The sequence below is a fragment of the Colossoma macropomum genome, unplaced genomic scaffold, assembly GCF_904425465.1.
Source record: "Colossoma macropomum unplaced genomic scaffold, Colossoma_macropomum, whole genome shotgun sequence".
In the NCBI taxonomy this organism is placed as follows: Eukaryota; Metazoa; Chordata; class Actinopteri; order Characiformes; family Serrasalmidae; genus Colossoma; species Colossoma macropomum.
In genome coordinates, this window is record NW_023494792.1 from 50,692,778 (window position 1) to 50,708,159 (window position 15,382).

The 15,382-nt window shown below is 44.3% G+C and overlaps 1 protein-coding gene across 1 annotated transcript in view; it reads left to right on the forward strand.

Annotated features, from left to right (window-relative positions):
* foxp2 (forkhead box P2) overlaps positions 1 to 15,382 on the forward strand; it is a 110,829-nt gene that overhangs the window by 71,371 nt on the left and 24,076 nt on the right. The window contains exons 6-10 of the mRNA XM_036577490.1: positions 6,913 to 7,050; positions 8,657 to 8,746; positions 11,696 to 11,882; positions 13,101 to 13,314; positions 14,988 to 15,098. Coding sequence (XP_036433383.1) covers positions 6,913 to 7,050; positions 8,657 to 8,746; positions 11,696 to 11,882; positions 13,101 to 13,314; positions 14,988 to 15,098 — 740 coding nt within the window. The remainder of the gene's footprint in view (positions 1 to 6,912; positions 7,051 to 8,656; positions 8,747 to 11,695; positions 11,883 to 13,100; positions 13,315 to 14,987; positions 15,099 to 15,382) is intronic.

Sequence of the window (15,382 nt, forward strand, 5' to 3'; positions counted from 1 at the left end):
TGAATGAGAATGGCGAGAAAACACAGGCTGTGCAAACACCCGGCCTGCCATGCCAACATGTGTATGAGTGTGGGGGGTGATGTGATCGAGCACGGCCGCCTAGATGTCAGAGCAGAGTGTAAAGAGGGAGCGTTGACCCCTGCCCTGTGGTCTGAGCAGGGCCTGTGAGTTCTAGGGAAGCATTAACGAGTCAGAGGAACACAATGAGAAAGCGAACAAAAGCAGTTTGAGCCTCAGCACCCACGGACATGCCACTAGCACAGCACAAACAGCCACAGGCCTGCGAGGGCTGGTGTTTCCATGGACGAAAGGAACCGCTTTTGGACACGCTGACCTTTGGTACACCCCAGGTCCAGCACTCACTAAGCAAATGCAACTTTTAAACGGAAAAAAAGACCTTCTCTCAGCTCTCGCTCTATTCTTTCTGCACAGTTCCCTCCCCTTGCACCAGGCTGGATGGAGGTCTGCATCAGGCCTAGTGGTTGGCATGGTTTTCTGGATGAAAAGAGAGTACAGGGCTGGGAGATAGCCCACCCAATCACGCCGTGCGCACTGGGCCATCCTCAGGGTGTCACCGTTTTAAAGGTCACTGCCGCACACATCTCATCAAAAGCACCACATTCCTGCGCCATGTTCCTTAAAATTCATCTACTTAGTCTACCAACTGGAACCGTGCGAAAAAGCCAGCTGAATTTATAGAGAGACATATGCTCCCACATTAACATTTATTATTAAGTCCGCTCCCCCTGGTGGGATCGCAAGGAGAAATGGAGAAACGAACGGTTATTGTAGAGGAAAGAAAAGACTTACATGGGGGACCTTTGCAGGGTTAAAAGTATGTCGGCATATTTCTCTCTTGGATACCTTCAGTTATTGCCTTTGTAACCAGAAAACAAGCTTTTTTTTTTTTTTACTTTCCCGGCTGGGTAAATTGCAAGGGACAGCACGCAGGATTCATCATTGTGATGCAAAAGAAGTTGGAGTATAACCCTAAGGCTAGAGGTAGGGAGAAGGGGGGGAGGGAAAAAAAGAGTGCCACAGCGCTTTGATGTAGCAGCAACAAATTTACCTTCTGACAGAAGATTCATGGGAGCAATAAACGAGTTCTAGCAGCCCTTACACATGCAATCTGATTACTCTGGCCAGGGTGTTAATTGGATCCTAACTGGCAGATCTGATATGTGTAGCCCAGTGGAGGGAAGTCTTTCCAAGTGATGAACTAGAATTCGCCAAGCTGCTTGAAGCTTGTGTAATTTATTGTGTGTCATTTGATGAGGCGCTGGATCCGATGGACTCCCTATTACCTGTGACATCAGAGAGCAGACAGAGAGAGAGAGAGAGGGGGACTCAAGAGTGTGCCTTGTGAATGTTACACAATACACCCCTTTAATTATGGTAGTGTGGACATGAGTTTTTTTTTTAGAAATGAATTTAAAAGTCCTTAAAAACCCTTATAGTAGCCTGCGAGCATCCGCAGCCTTTGCTTCGTCTTACGTGGCTCATGATCAATAGCACTTGTTAGCTGTGGTGCATTCATATTTGAAAGGTTTTTTCCTTCAATTCCGTACATTACTTTATCTCTGCTTTTCTTCCCCAGCTCTTTAAGGCTCATTACAGCTTCCTGGAAAGCGCAGCCAGGCTCAGCACAGAAGTCTCCATCTGTAGTACAACGTGTGTGATCCTTCCCTGTATTGATGGAAATGAAAGCATGATTATCTACATGGAGATAAATCTTTGTGGAGGGTCTATTGTATCACCATTACCCCTTTAGCTCTTCTAATGGAGCACTACATCCACTTTATCATCACTTTAAATGCATTACACTTCCCATAGTGTGTTGCTGAACTGCAAAATAAATTGATTTGGGAAAACGTTCCCATAATCTACTTAACTCTGGTCCCGAGGATCACTCGCATTGATCCCCTAATCCGAATGATCTTTCTCTTTGTGTGCATGTCTGAGAGAATCATTGTAAAGGTATGTGAAAGAGTGTATGTTATATCTGTATCTTCATTGGCTGCTGCTCCTGTACCCTGGTGGTTCTTCAGTAAAGCAGCCCCTCTATCAATAAAGCCTCGGCTGCCATGGCTATTAATTGCAGAGTGAATTAGCAGTGTCAGCTCAGCAGAAGTGGAGGGGTCAGCCTGAGCGCTCCATGGTGGTCTGACTTTGGGACTTGTCGTCCCTCCGGAGTCTGGGATTGAGATGAATTAGCGAGTGTGGAATCCCACTCTCTCTCCTCCACTGTTCCTCCTCTCCCTCTTCCTTCTCCCCTCATTTCTCTGATCAAACCCAGGCTTTTACACCTTAATTAACACGGTGGCTCTCACAGCCAAGCGGCTGAAGCAATTACCACCCCACGCCCCTCCATTTCTCATTTTATTTATCTTAACAGTATCTGTGGCGAGTGTCGCCATCGTCCCCTCCTCTGAAGTGGCCACATTATTCATCCCATTCAGCAGCCTGCCTGCCTATTCCACACATCTAATCTGCGCTTTCCTTTACTTAGCCTATGAATGGTGCGGAAATGGTGAATTGAACAGGCTTGCGCTAACTGTTTTGGCTCTAACCCTGCCTGGCTGGTGATAATCTCACAAAGTACTCCTGGCTGTTGTAGTGAGGATAAACCAGTAGTGCAAATGTTGCATGTCTTTGTCAGACTAGTGGGAGAGAAGTGAGCAGTGCTTTGAAATGGGGAAAACACATTACAGCTCCTAATAAGTGGAACTAAGAGTGTGCCTTATTCTTGCCTTTGCATGGCTTAGGCATATTATATGCCACTGCACACTGACTTTGTCAGGTGTTTACCACCTGATGTCTGTACCAGCTTCTATCCAGGTTTGAACAGAAGTATCTCACATGGAAGAATGACATTTGTGTCTTTTTCACCAGGTATAACTTTGAGCTCTTTTGGCCGATTTTTCTGGCTGAAACTTTTCTTTAACGCAACAGGCAACAAAGACAGCAACACTGTTTATTTGCCCTTTATCCTTTCCTGTTTTCCCTACACACTGGCCCTCTTTTCTAGTATGGACTAGAGAACAGTTTAACAATTGCCTGCTGCTCATGAGAAGATAGCCTTTTTTAGAGAGACAGGGAGTTAAAGAGAGAGAGAGAATGAGAGGGCTTTAAGTGTGGTGAGAACCCCATAAAGATGTGCTTGTTCTTCATGAGGACCAGTGATGTTTTCTCATCACCAGCCAATTTGAAGGTCTTTGTTGTGCACTTTTCTCTCAGGTGCAGAAGCTCATAGCTCTGAAGAGCAGGTCAATGGAGATCATCTGGCTAGCTTTTATTTCATTCTTTATTTCGCCTGGAAATACAGTGGAGACCTCGTTTTATTTTTGACCGCATTAAGTCAATAGTTGTTCAGAAAGGCTGTGAATCCAAACAGAGAGAGGATCCAGGTCTTTATTACTTTGTCAGTGAAAACAGTCTCTAATCAGTGTCCTCAGCCAAGGTCTCCAGTGGGGCTGATTTTAGATGATTCTTTAAGAATCCCATTTGTCCCGAGTGTGTGGTAATAGAATTTTGGCCGTACCGCTGGGGTGTTCTTTTGTTGACTATCATGGCTATGCTCTTGGTGTGGCGTCTGCGCCAGAGAGCTGCCTATTGTCTGCGGCTGTTTACCGCTCGACCCTTCCTGTAAATGCTCATTAATTTTGTCCCTTCTCTGCAAAATCATTTCCAGGAGAGGCAATTCAGCCTCTGTTCCTTTCAATTCACCCGACTTGTCAATCATCCCCCGGTGCAGTATCCAGCGGAATGGAGGTGTTATATTCCGCCAATTATCATGTCATATACTCGAAAATGTAAATGAACGTGTGTGTAAAATTAAATTTATGGGTTGTCAGTGAAGAATAAGAACCAGGAGAGCAATTACTTATCTGCTTTCATCTTTCAAGCTCTGATACATCAGGCAGAAAAGCATGCCGTTAAATGCTGGAATTAGCATTGTGCAGGGCTCGCAGTGAATGGGCCGGGGCCCTCCACTTTGCCTTTCTCCTCTCGCCTCTTTTTGTTTGGAAGAGCGATGAAATGAAGATGATTATCATCCATCTCTCCACTAAAAAGCTAATGAAAGGCTGAAAGGCGCTTCCTGACTTCATTTGTTTGCTGTTTTCTCTCTCCTTTTGTCAGGACGGGCTTCTTGCTCGCTGCCTCTGAAACGATTAGGAATCACATGCTTTCAGGCGCCCCGCTCGGCGCCTGTTTTACCGCACGTAATCGGACCGGATAGATAAATAAACTAATACTGCATTGTGCGGAAATTTACATGTTTATTGTATTCAGTGGACTGTAGAGCCACCAAGGTTTCTTTTGTTATTCACCAAAAGCTCATTTAAATAGACAAATAATGAGCGTAATGAGAACATCTCCTCTTGCGTTTCTGTGCTTTGGTCTTTGTATTGTCATTTAGTCCAACGCAGAACCCCGCTTGAACCTGGGGGTAATTACACATCACAAATGTGTCTTAAGGTTTAATAACATTGAAGGTGTAAGCATACATTTGCATAATTACATGCAGCTGTTTAATTTGTGACTTTGTTGCTTTGTTCTTTGTTTTATTTTTTTTTCCCTCTTTCTCTCCTATCACTTTCTCTTCCCCTAGAGAGTGTTAGAGAGAGAGAGAGAGTGCGTGTGTGGTGTCTGGCTGTGTGTGTGTCAGCTCTTCCATGGCAGAGCTTGTTGAGTTTTGGGGCCAGTCTAATGAAGAATGGTGCTTGGATTTGTTTGAATATGAATATGAATGTGCAGTGAGGATAGAGTGTGACCTTCAGCTGTGCGACTCAGTTCATCAGGATTAGTCAAGCTGGGCGATCAGGAGCGCTAATGCATAATGACTTCTAAAATGAAAAATGTGTAGTGACCATGCAAATGTCTCTGCTAATCAAAGAGGGGAACCTGAGCCAGGGCGAGCGAGGAGAGCAAAACAAGGACGTGTCAAGGCCCCGAGAGCTCGGATGTATGGAAAGCAATCAAGCAGCTTGATTAGCCGGCGTGAGGAGCGCCCGTATCTCCACAGCCCCCTGACACACACCCCACACACCAGCCTCACACCGGCCTCACACCACAGAGTCCACTAGCCCAACACAGTAGCCGACACTTACACTCTGCTCTGTGTCATTTTTTAAGCCAAAATGAAAACACCTCCTCAAAGTTTGCGCGATTAAGTTATAGCTGTCATAACGTAAGCCCTTATCTTTGAAATGATACCTTTATAGGACAAAAATACATTCTTATCTACTATTTTAGAACCATTTCTCTTGGTCCGTTCATCAAGAAATATTCACACAGTGTAAAGGGAAGCATGTGTTTTCAAGTAGTATGAAAAAAACAGAACTAATAAAAATCAAAGTATGAAATTTTCATATGACAGTACGTTTACTTGTACAAAGTAATCTGATAACTGCAGAAAATCAGATTTTGGCGATAATTTGTTCAGCACGTTTACAAGCACTTCAATAATCTGATAATGAGAAAACTCTAGGTCTACATGAGTCACCAAATTTCTTTCTAAATACTCGACGTGCACCTCTACCGTTGCCTGGCAACCCGGCGGTAAACTCACCAAAGAAATGCAGCACAGGACGTAAAATTGAAACTTCTTGCACTTTTCCTTTTAACATTGTGTCCCTTTACTGGTAAATGATTATTTGGAAGTTAATATGGCTTCAGACAGCACATAATACTGCCATTTCGTGGTTGTAGTGTTTAAATAAGTAGTGTTTACAGCTTCGCAGAGAACTTACTTTCTAGTTCTGCTTGCTTATGTGTAGAGAAATGAAAGAAATCATATTACGCTGAAAAAGTCTCTATCATATTTCTTTAATCTTAGATTGGCATATGTTGTTTACATGACCACTTGACTAATCTGATAATTGATGATGCTGAAATCAGATAATGATCTTATTATTGGTGTGCATGTAAGTGCGCTCAGTGGCAATGTTTGAGTTGGGTTGAACTGAGTTAGAGTTTCTTTCCTCGATGTCTCTGTTTCCTGGCCTCTCCATGCAGAGTAAACATATTTTAATCTGAATACTCAGTATTTAATTTTTAAGCATGTAGAAAAACTGGGATGAATTAATGTATGGGATTTTGCACGCATTTTCCTGCTAATATGTGCACAGGCAGTCGTAGTGTGCAACACAGAGAAAAAGTTGGATCCACTTGCTCTATTGATCTGTTTGTTTCTGAAGTCACTGCTGTCTAATAAGAATTGGGCTGGAAAAATATTTTCTTTGTTTTGTTTTCACTCTCTCTCTGTCTCACACACACACACACACACAAAAAAAGTTCTCTCCGCACAGTTTGACAGCTGGTATTTTAATGATTCTCATCACCTAAAAAATGACATGAATTTTTTAAAATGGCATCTTGAAGAGGATTTGTGCCTCTGGCTGCTTTCGTGTGTGAGAGTGCAACTTGAGAAACTTCAGTGCACGGTTTGAAGCAACTAGTAATTCCACTCACCTTCCTATAAACAGAAGAAGCTGGAGCTCTACTTCAGTGGGTTCTTCACACAGAGAGAAAAAGCAGAGAGCACACATGCAAACACGCGCAGTCTGTATCTGTCTCTGCTCTGTACTTCTACAGGCCAAGTGTTCCTGCTGTCTAGTAGAAATGCGTAGCACGGGGAATGCCTAAGGGAGTTCAAAGGTTCAGCTAATTAAGGTCCTCTACTATTTAAAGTGCCATGCTTTTCCCATTGAGGGAACTGACAAAAAATCTAAAAACACACACAGCACAGCACGCATACAGCTTGCTGTTCACAGGGCTCGAGCAAGAGGGATATAGCAGTGCTTCAGCCCTGCACACATGCATCAGTGAATTGAAGGAGAAATAGGACTGATCTGTTTCTCTCCTTACTCTTTCTTTCTCTCGATTTTCTCTCTCTCTCTCTGTCTCCAGGTGCCGGTGTCAGTGGCCATGATGAGTCCGCAGGTCATCACTCCCCAGCAGATGCAGCAAATCCTCCAGCAGCAGGTCCTCTCCCCTCAGCAGCTCCAGGCCCTTCTACAGCAACAGCAGGCAGTCATGCTACAGCAGGTAGACGCATATACACAGTGAAATACACTGACGTTAATCCACATCTAATCCTGCATCTATATATTTGCTTATGGACTTTTTCAAAACAGTTTCAGTTCATATAGAAGTATATGCATCCTTCATGTCCTGCTCCTGTCCTTGATGTTAGATGAAGGAAACAATAATGGACAGGCGTATAATTAGGTGTTTTCAGTAGGGACATCTTTCAGAGACTGACACAGCATAGACATAAGCAAGGCTGACAGGAGAGACTTCAGCATGCCCAAGCATTACTAGCCAGACCATGTGTAACATGACGCTCTCTTAACCCCTTAAACTGCAGGCCTATTGTTCAGTTATTAAAATGAACTACTATGAATTATTCAGTAACTACTATGTGCTAAGACGTATATTATCCATGTACATATTAGTACATGGATAATGTGCATAGCACATAGTAGATGCCTCACTTTACAGTGTTTTTACCACAGTTAATGGGGTTTTAGGAACTAACACCCCTTACCTGTAGTAAAATCTCTGCAAAACACAGCCTCTCAAGGCTTATTGCTTTATTCTTTGCTGCTTTCTTGTTATTATAACTATAATATGTAATACTGTTCGCTGTTCTTACTGTAATAAAAAACACAGTACCTGCCGAGTTAATCCACCTAGTTCTTGTTGTTTAAAATAGGTTTAAAGAAAACCAGGTTCTTATGTAGGGTAGGTATGTTCAGTACTGTCCAGTACATTTACTTTATATACATGCTGATTCGTCACAGTAATATGGAATTCAGTCAGGCTCTGATAGATGTGCGTGTATCGGTGATGTAAGGCATTTAAATGTGGCTCAGATAAACAGATTTTAGGTCCGGAACTCGCGTTTTATAATAGAAGTGTGGGCCTGCATATGGGTCTCTGAGAGTTTAAATGGTTAAAAATGCTGCTAGGAATGTGAGCACAGCCCTAATTTCATTAGTTTTGCTCTTTTAATGAAGTCTGCATTGAGACGTCTCTTGCTAAAAACTGAACAGCCATGTTTCTAGCAGGGCTCATAAGGCCAGCCCTCGGTGGACGAGAGCAGAAGTGTGTTAAAGGCATTAATTCACAGTGATGAATCTACTCCTCCGAGTGTGCTGTATTCACCTCAGCATTTCACTGCCTGTCAAGGCATCAAGAGGAGAAATATATAGTGCAGGTGATTAATCGGTCCTCATGCAGTATCGTGCAGGCACATTTGAGGCCCATATGGAGAAGTGCGAGGGGAAGTGCTAGTCCGCGACGCTCACCCTCAGAGCGGAGGTTATTTATGAGCACCCAGCAGCGCTTTCAGGCCTGTGGTGCGGCCACAGTAGCTCAGCTCTGGCCGCAGATTTGTTTGTTCAATTGTTTTTCAGCCATCAGGAATGAACTCAGGGAACTCTGTGGCAGATTTTCTGTTTGTGGTTATGAAAAACAAGAAGAGCACCCAAAAGACTGAAAAACACTGGACTTTCAATTCAGTCCATTTGCGTAGTTGTTATTTATTATGTGCTATCACTAAGGTTACTGTCATAGTTTTATATTAGTGTCTATGCTCAGAGGATCCACAGAACCATCCTTCACTGACTGTATGACTGTGTGTTCACAGCAACACTTGCAGGAGTTTTACAAGAAGCAGCAGGAGCAACTCCACCTCCAGCTTCTGCAGCAGCAGCACCCCAGCAAACAGGCAAAAGAGGTACAGCATGGCAACATACATTCATAAATGTATACACATACACAGGGCTGCCCATACGGACAGAATACTAGTATTGTGATTCTGTTTCTACATATTGTGATTGCGATACAGCATGAAGTATAATAAAACGGCTTTAGTGAATCAATAATGCAACGTTGACCAAAATAGTGTACTTTTTAACTTGATTCATGTGGAGCTGGAACTGTGGTCAAGATGCTCACAGCACACAGTAGAAAGCATTGTGGCTGGTTAGAGGTTCAGTTTCCATGTTGCATCTTTCTGTGCTGTCAGTATTACAAAGAACGATTTTGTTATAATGTTATCAGAAGCAGGGCAGCCCTAACACATACAAATTCAGTGAATTTAAGGACTATTACAGTGATTAGGTGTGGGCAACATGGCAACAATATCATATCACAATACATAAGATACACAATATGTTTCACAATATTTTGATACAGACACAATGCACTAGTAGTGCTACATTTAAAAACTGCCACCAGTCATGTTTATTCAGCATTTCATATACTGTGCTACACTCAATCTAATTATACAATAATGTTCTCTTTTTAATGAAACGGTTGGTCAGTGTTCTTTAAGTTCTGATGTTATCCAGTTATTTATCAGGATAACGATAAAATATTATCACTTTGCCCACTTCTACTAGTGATTTTCAATCTAATCTCAGTCTGCTGCTTCGATTATAAGCATGTTACTTCCATTACAAGTGTGTTTTGAATCAACAGTTTTTCTTTTCCTAAGTACAGGGAAAGGTGCCAAAATTACTGCCTGGTGTACTCGACCGTATGCTACAAATGCAGCAGACAGAGGTTAGTTTAGAAAATGCTAGAGTATTACTTTAACAGCAGAAAGCCCCTATCCTGTCCATCTTATTTGCTCAGCAGTAAAACTTGTTCTGCTGACTCCATGGAATGCTGGAAGGAGTCTCTCCTCTTTTATGTTAAAGCAAACTTTATAGGCAAAGTCTATACAGAGAATGTGTTCTAATGGCTGCTAAGAAAGCTCCATGCTGACAGGGGTACAACGGCGGACAGACGCAGGGCTTTGGCAGGTGTCAGGCTGGCGGAGGATGCAGAGCGAGAGTGCTGTTAAAGGCCCTTCGTAGCGTGGGACGGGACAGGGTCCGCTGATTAATGAAGCACTACTGTGGGTTCGGGCCCGGCGAGCCGAAAAAGTTCGACCACAACACGCTCATAAATCACGCTGACAGTCAGTTCACAGACCCATCTGACAGACAGACAGAGAGAGGGAGAGAGAGAGAGAGACTCAGACACAGAGGGACAGGCATCAAAAGCAGAGCGCAGTGGGAGGGGGTGGGACAAATCCAAACAAAACGTGTTGAAGCAGTTAAATTGATCAGCTAGGTATGGTAGACCCCCCCCCCTGCCCCGCTTCTTTTCCCGTGGCCCATTATGCAGGACCTACAGGAAGCAGGCCTGACCTCCCGGAGGCTTTGTTTCTGTTTGGATTTGTGAATAGAATTTTCGCAGGCCTCTACCATCAAATATGGAATAGAAATTGCTCCCTTATTTCTCTCGAGACGCCAGGGCCAATCCACACAGCTTGCTCCATTATGCAGGCTGTTTTCCAGTGAGCGCTTCACAAGTTTTTGCCCCCCTCTCTATACCTCTTTTTCTGCCTCTCTTTTCCCTCCCTCTTCTCTCTTTCCTAAAACTAAAAGAGAAAGGTCTTCCTCAGCAGCGAGTGTGTCCGAGGCTCAAGCTGAAGTGTGATGTGTTGAAGGGCTCCTCTGGGGCCTGCTCTACTCCACTCGTTCTTGTAATTCCTGGCAAAAAATGGGAAGTTAGACTTTTCTCCTGTAATGGGGGTCCCTTTTTTGCCGCCTTTGACTGAGTACTTGGTTGTAATATATTCTGACAGCAGAAGAGCAGGAGAGAGAGAGTGAGAGAGAGAGAAAGCTGAGGCTTGCAGGGTGTCTATGGAAACCCTTTGCTAGATCCCAGTTTACTAATAGACCTCTGGAGACCATGTTCATAGTCCACCGAGAGACGAAACTTCAGACATGTTTAAAACAGGCCCCTAAAAACCTCGCAACGAATTCAATTCATAGGACGTAGAAGTACTGCATAGTAGTGGACTTTGACAGATACAATTCATAGGACATAGAAATACTATATAATGGTAGATTTTGACAGATACAATTCATAGAATATAAAAATACTCCATAGTGTTAGACTCTGACAGATACAACACTTTAGCACAGATACAGCTTTGGCTTGTCAGTCACATCACAGGCTGAATGGAAATTAAAGGATGTTTTTCACTCTCAGCTAGATGCTCCCTCTAGTTTTTTTGGTTTTAACCTCAATTTCCTAATTTATTGTTTTATTTTTGAGAGTGAAACAATGCGTCATGCTCTGTGGCTATGCTTTGATCGCATTCAGCTCGCTTTGTTTTTCTGCTGTTGCTTGCCACTGCTGTTGTTGTTGTTTTTGTTGTTGTTGTTGTTGTTGTTGTTTTGCTCCAGCTTATGCAAGAGGCAGACTAAGCTGGCAGTAAACAAGGCTGGGGGAGGGGGGGGGGCTGGGGTCTGGCTGCTTCTCTCTCTGTCTCTCGCCCCCTTTCTCTCTCTCACTCTGTCTCTCTCCCTGCAGCCCCATAAGCTGTAATAAACCATTAGAAATGCAAGACAATTAACTATCTGCGATGGGAGGGAGGAGACTCACCCCTTAACCCACCCTCTCTCATATTATACACTACACACTCCCACAGGCACAGAGAAAGAGAGAGAGGGAGAGAGAGAGAGAAAGAGGAAGAGGGAAGGAGAGAGTTAAAAGAAGGGAAGAGGAAAAACAGCAGTAGGGTCATATGTATGGCAAGCGCACACTTTCTTGTTAATGTGTGTGATTTGTGTGTGTGTGTGTGTGTGTGTGTGTGTGTGCTCTATCTCCGTCTCTCTCACTATAGCAACAGCAACAGCAGCAGCAGCATCAGCAGCAGTTAGCGGCGCAGCAGCTGGTGTTTCAACAGCAGCTCCTGCAGATGCAGCAGCTCCAGCAGCAGCAGCACCTGCTGAACATGCAACGGCAGGGCCTGCTCTCTCTGCCCCCAGGCCCAGGACAGCCCACCCTGCCAGGACAGAGCCTACCGCCAGGTAAAGCCCCCGCGCAGCGCTTCCGCTAATGTCACGTGACTCACACTCACATGCTCTGTCTGTCCATAGCTCTCTGCTATGCTCACTCTATCCCCTCTCTCTCTCTCTCCCTCCCACTCTCTCTCTTATTCTCTCTCTATCTGTTCTGTCTGTATCTTGCTCTCTCTCTGATTTTCTCTCTGTTCTCTCTCTCTCTCTCTCTCTCTCTCTCTCTCTCTTTCTCTCTCTCTTTCTCTCTCTGTTGTGTCTTGTCTTTAACTTGCTCTCTGATTTTCTCTCTCTCTCTCTCTCTCTTTTTCTGTTTTTTCTACCTCACTTGTATGTCTCTCATGGTGTTTTCATTTTCTTTTCCCTGTTGGTGTCTCAATTTCTTGTCTCTTTATCTGTTATTCCCTCTCTATCCTCTCTTCTTCCATCTCTCTAATCTTTTTCCTCTCTCACTCTTTCTCTCTCCTCTCCCCTTTTCTTGCACTCTGTCTCTTTTTCCTCACTCTCTCTCTCTCTCTCTCTCTCTCTCTCTGTGTCTCTTCTCTCTCAGGGCTGGTGCCTGTGTCTGTGTGCTTGTTGTTCTCTCTCTGCCTCTCTCTCTCTCTCCCCTCCTCCCTCCCTGGTGTTGTTGTTGTTGTTTACTGCCTTGCAGTGCGAGCCCAGAGAGGAGAAGACGAGGAGCCGTTGCCATTTGCTTTTGCTGGAATAAGCACCTGGTGCTACAGTGGTTACCAAAATGGCGCTGGATAACAATAGTGGCGAAATGGCTCTTAATTGCAGTGCTGTTGGAATGTTCTGGAGTAGAATTGTTGTTGTCTCAACTGAGGGATTACATGATGATATGATTTTGCAGACAGAAGCTTGTTTGTGAAGGTATAATCATGGCTAGATGAGTTTCTACACTGCTGGCGGAGTCTAGCAGGCTGGCACTTTTTGGATTCTGGGTCTGAAGTGAAGAGCAAGCAAGAGATGAGTGTCCAAGCGGATCTTACCCCAGTCTATCTGCAGATGCTTAAAAGAGACAATGGAGTTTTGGCAAGTTTAAATGGAGAGTGCTTGACTCAGCAGAACAGCGCAGGTCTATCTACTCTACTTCCAGCGCTTATTTTACTGTCTGTTTTTACAAAGAGCATGTGAAGGAGGATAGGAGCCGGTTAATGTTAGGTGAAGTGATCAGATGTGTCCAAACAGACTTGACTAAACTTTTTTTTTGTTGTTTGTGTTATGCAGCTGGCCTGAGCCCAGCCGAGCTCCAGCAGTTGTGGAAGGACGTGACTGGCGGCCACACCATAGAGGATAACGGCCTGAAGCACAGCGGCCTGGACCTCAGCACCACCAACTCTTCCTCCACTACCTCCTCCACCACCTCCAAAGCTTCTCCACCCATCTCCCACCACCCCATCTCCAACGGCCAGTCTCCAGCCCTCAACAACCGCAGAGAGAGGTACCTTCATACACATTCACGTTTGCACAGGCACATGCTTTTCAAGCCTACATGTGCTATGCGTGCACATACAGACCCGCACATGGAATTCACATGCTGATATTTTCTCTTACGTCTTCCTTCTGGGCATACACACATAAATAGAGCATCTAATGTATGTATAAATACAACACATGCTCACAAACACAAACTGCAGGCGCCTGTTTAAACTCCTTTTCATGTGAGACATCATCTGATGTGTGAAAAAAAAAGAACGGTTGTATTTGTCCCCATTTAGAACAAGAGAGACATATTTTCTTCCTAAAGGGAGAGCATAATATTTTCTTGTTTGTTTGCTTGCTCATCAATACTTTATTAAAGCATGTGTAATAATAGTCAAAACAAGGCAAAAGCTCCCTGGGGATCTGAGGACTGTGCGCTCATTGAACGCACTGTCTTCCACTTATATCAAAAGCATGGAGGTGCATCTCTCAACAGCAGGCACAAACAGCTAACCTCACTGTACATTAAGTATTTAGCGCCTGCTTTTTCCTTTTGAAATTACCTCGCCCGTACAGCTTGTCATGTAAACAGAATACCTGATGCCGGCGTGGCATTTTCCACGCTGTTTATCCGTGTGATGGTCCTTTTATTTGCTGCTCTGCCGGTGTGAAACAGTGTTCTGCATTCCTGTCTACCTGCTCCATGCATTATTCAGGCTCCTGCTGCCACGCGAGCGACGTGTAACTAGCACCAGCCGTCGACTTCACTGGCGGTGGAGCTATTGTGTAATTGGGTTAAAGCAGATGCTATCTGAGCAGCCACTTAAGCCCTACTCAGAAAAAATATATCTTCAGAAACAGTCTTCCCTTGAAAGAGAGAAAAGCAGAATTAAACGCAGGGGGAAGGAAATAATGCTGGAAACAGAAAACTCTCTTTTTGTGGTTAAGAGTGTCTCAAGGGTCTGCAGCCTCTCGTAATGATCGAGCATGGAGTATTGTCAAAGCTTACTAACGGGAGCCGATCAATACCGGCAGAGCGATGCGGTATAAAACAGCCAGTGAGGTCTTTCTCACACATGCACACACACACACACACACACACAAACATACACAGAGGCCTGTTCTTCCTCTTAGGCCTGTATCCCAAGTCTAGTTCTTAGCTCTAACAGGCCTGAAGTGAGACCGTAACTTCCTCTGGTGGCTTTTCACACCAGGCCATGTCCTTAAAAACGGCGGTTACCCTACAAATTAATCTCCTGATGAAAATTATAGCACCGGGTCTGTTTTTTTCACTGTTTACATGAGTGGCTTTTAATAGCTTTACAAGGTGAAAGTCGCTGGAAAAAATGTCGGAGGCTGATTTTGCTTGGCCGCACAGCTGTTTTTCACACGTTGCTTGCTCCTCGCCTGCCCTCTGGATCAATGATCTGACAGTGGTACCACGGAAGGGCCGTTTGCCTGCTTTTCCGGCCTTTCTGAGCAGCTGCCACCCCGTTAATGCCCTCTCCTCCCTCCGCTAGCCCTGCCAATTGAACCGTTCTGGAGAACTGAGCTGAATTGACCTGCTTTGACCCGATTGTCACTGATTGTAACCTGACAGGCACAAGCAGCCTCCAGCTATTGTGCCCCTTTGTGAAGAAATCTGACGCCACCCCCCCGCCCTTTCTGTCTCTCTCCACCTCTCTCTCACAGCTCGTTACATGAAGAGACTGGAGCGTCACACTCACATTCCCTCTATGGTCATGGAGTGTGCAAATGGCCAGGCTGTGAAAGTGTCTGTGAGGACTTCGGACAGTTTTTGAAGTAGGTGTCCCTCAATATGTATATAATTATGTATGTGCAGGGGGAAATATTGGAATTTATAGGTTTCCAGCATCCTGAAATGGTAAACTTTACTTTATGAATTAGTTGAATGAATTAGTTTTTAATGGTTATAGGTCATAAACATCTAAAAAATCATTAATAAATAGTTACAACACATACATAAAAAGGGCAACAGTGACCCGTTGCTTGCCAGATAGTGAGCCCATATTCATCTATACTGTTAGACCTCGGATCTTGCTGCTACACATCTTACTTTGTCTTTT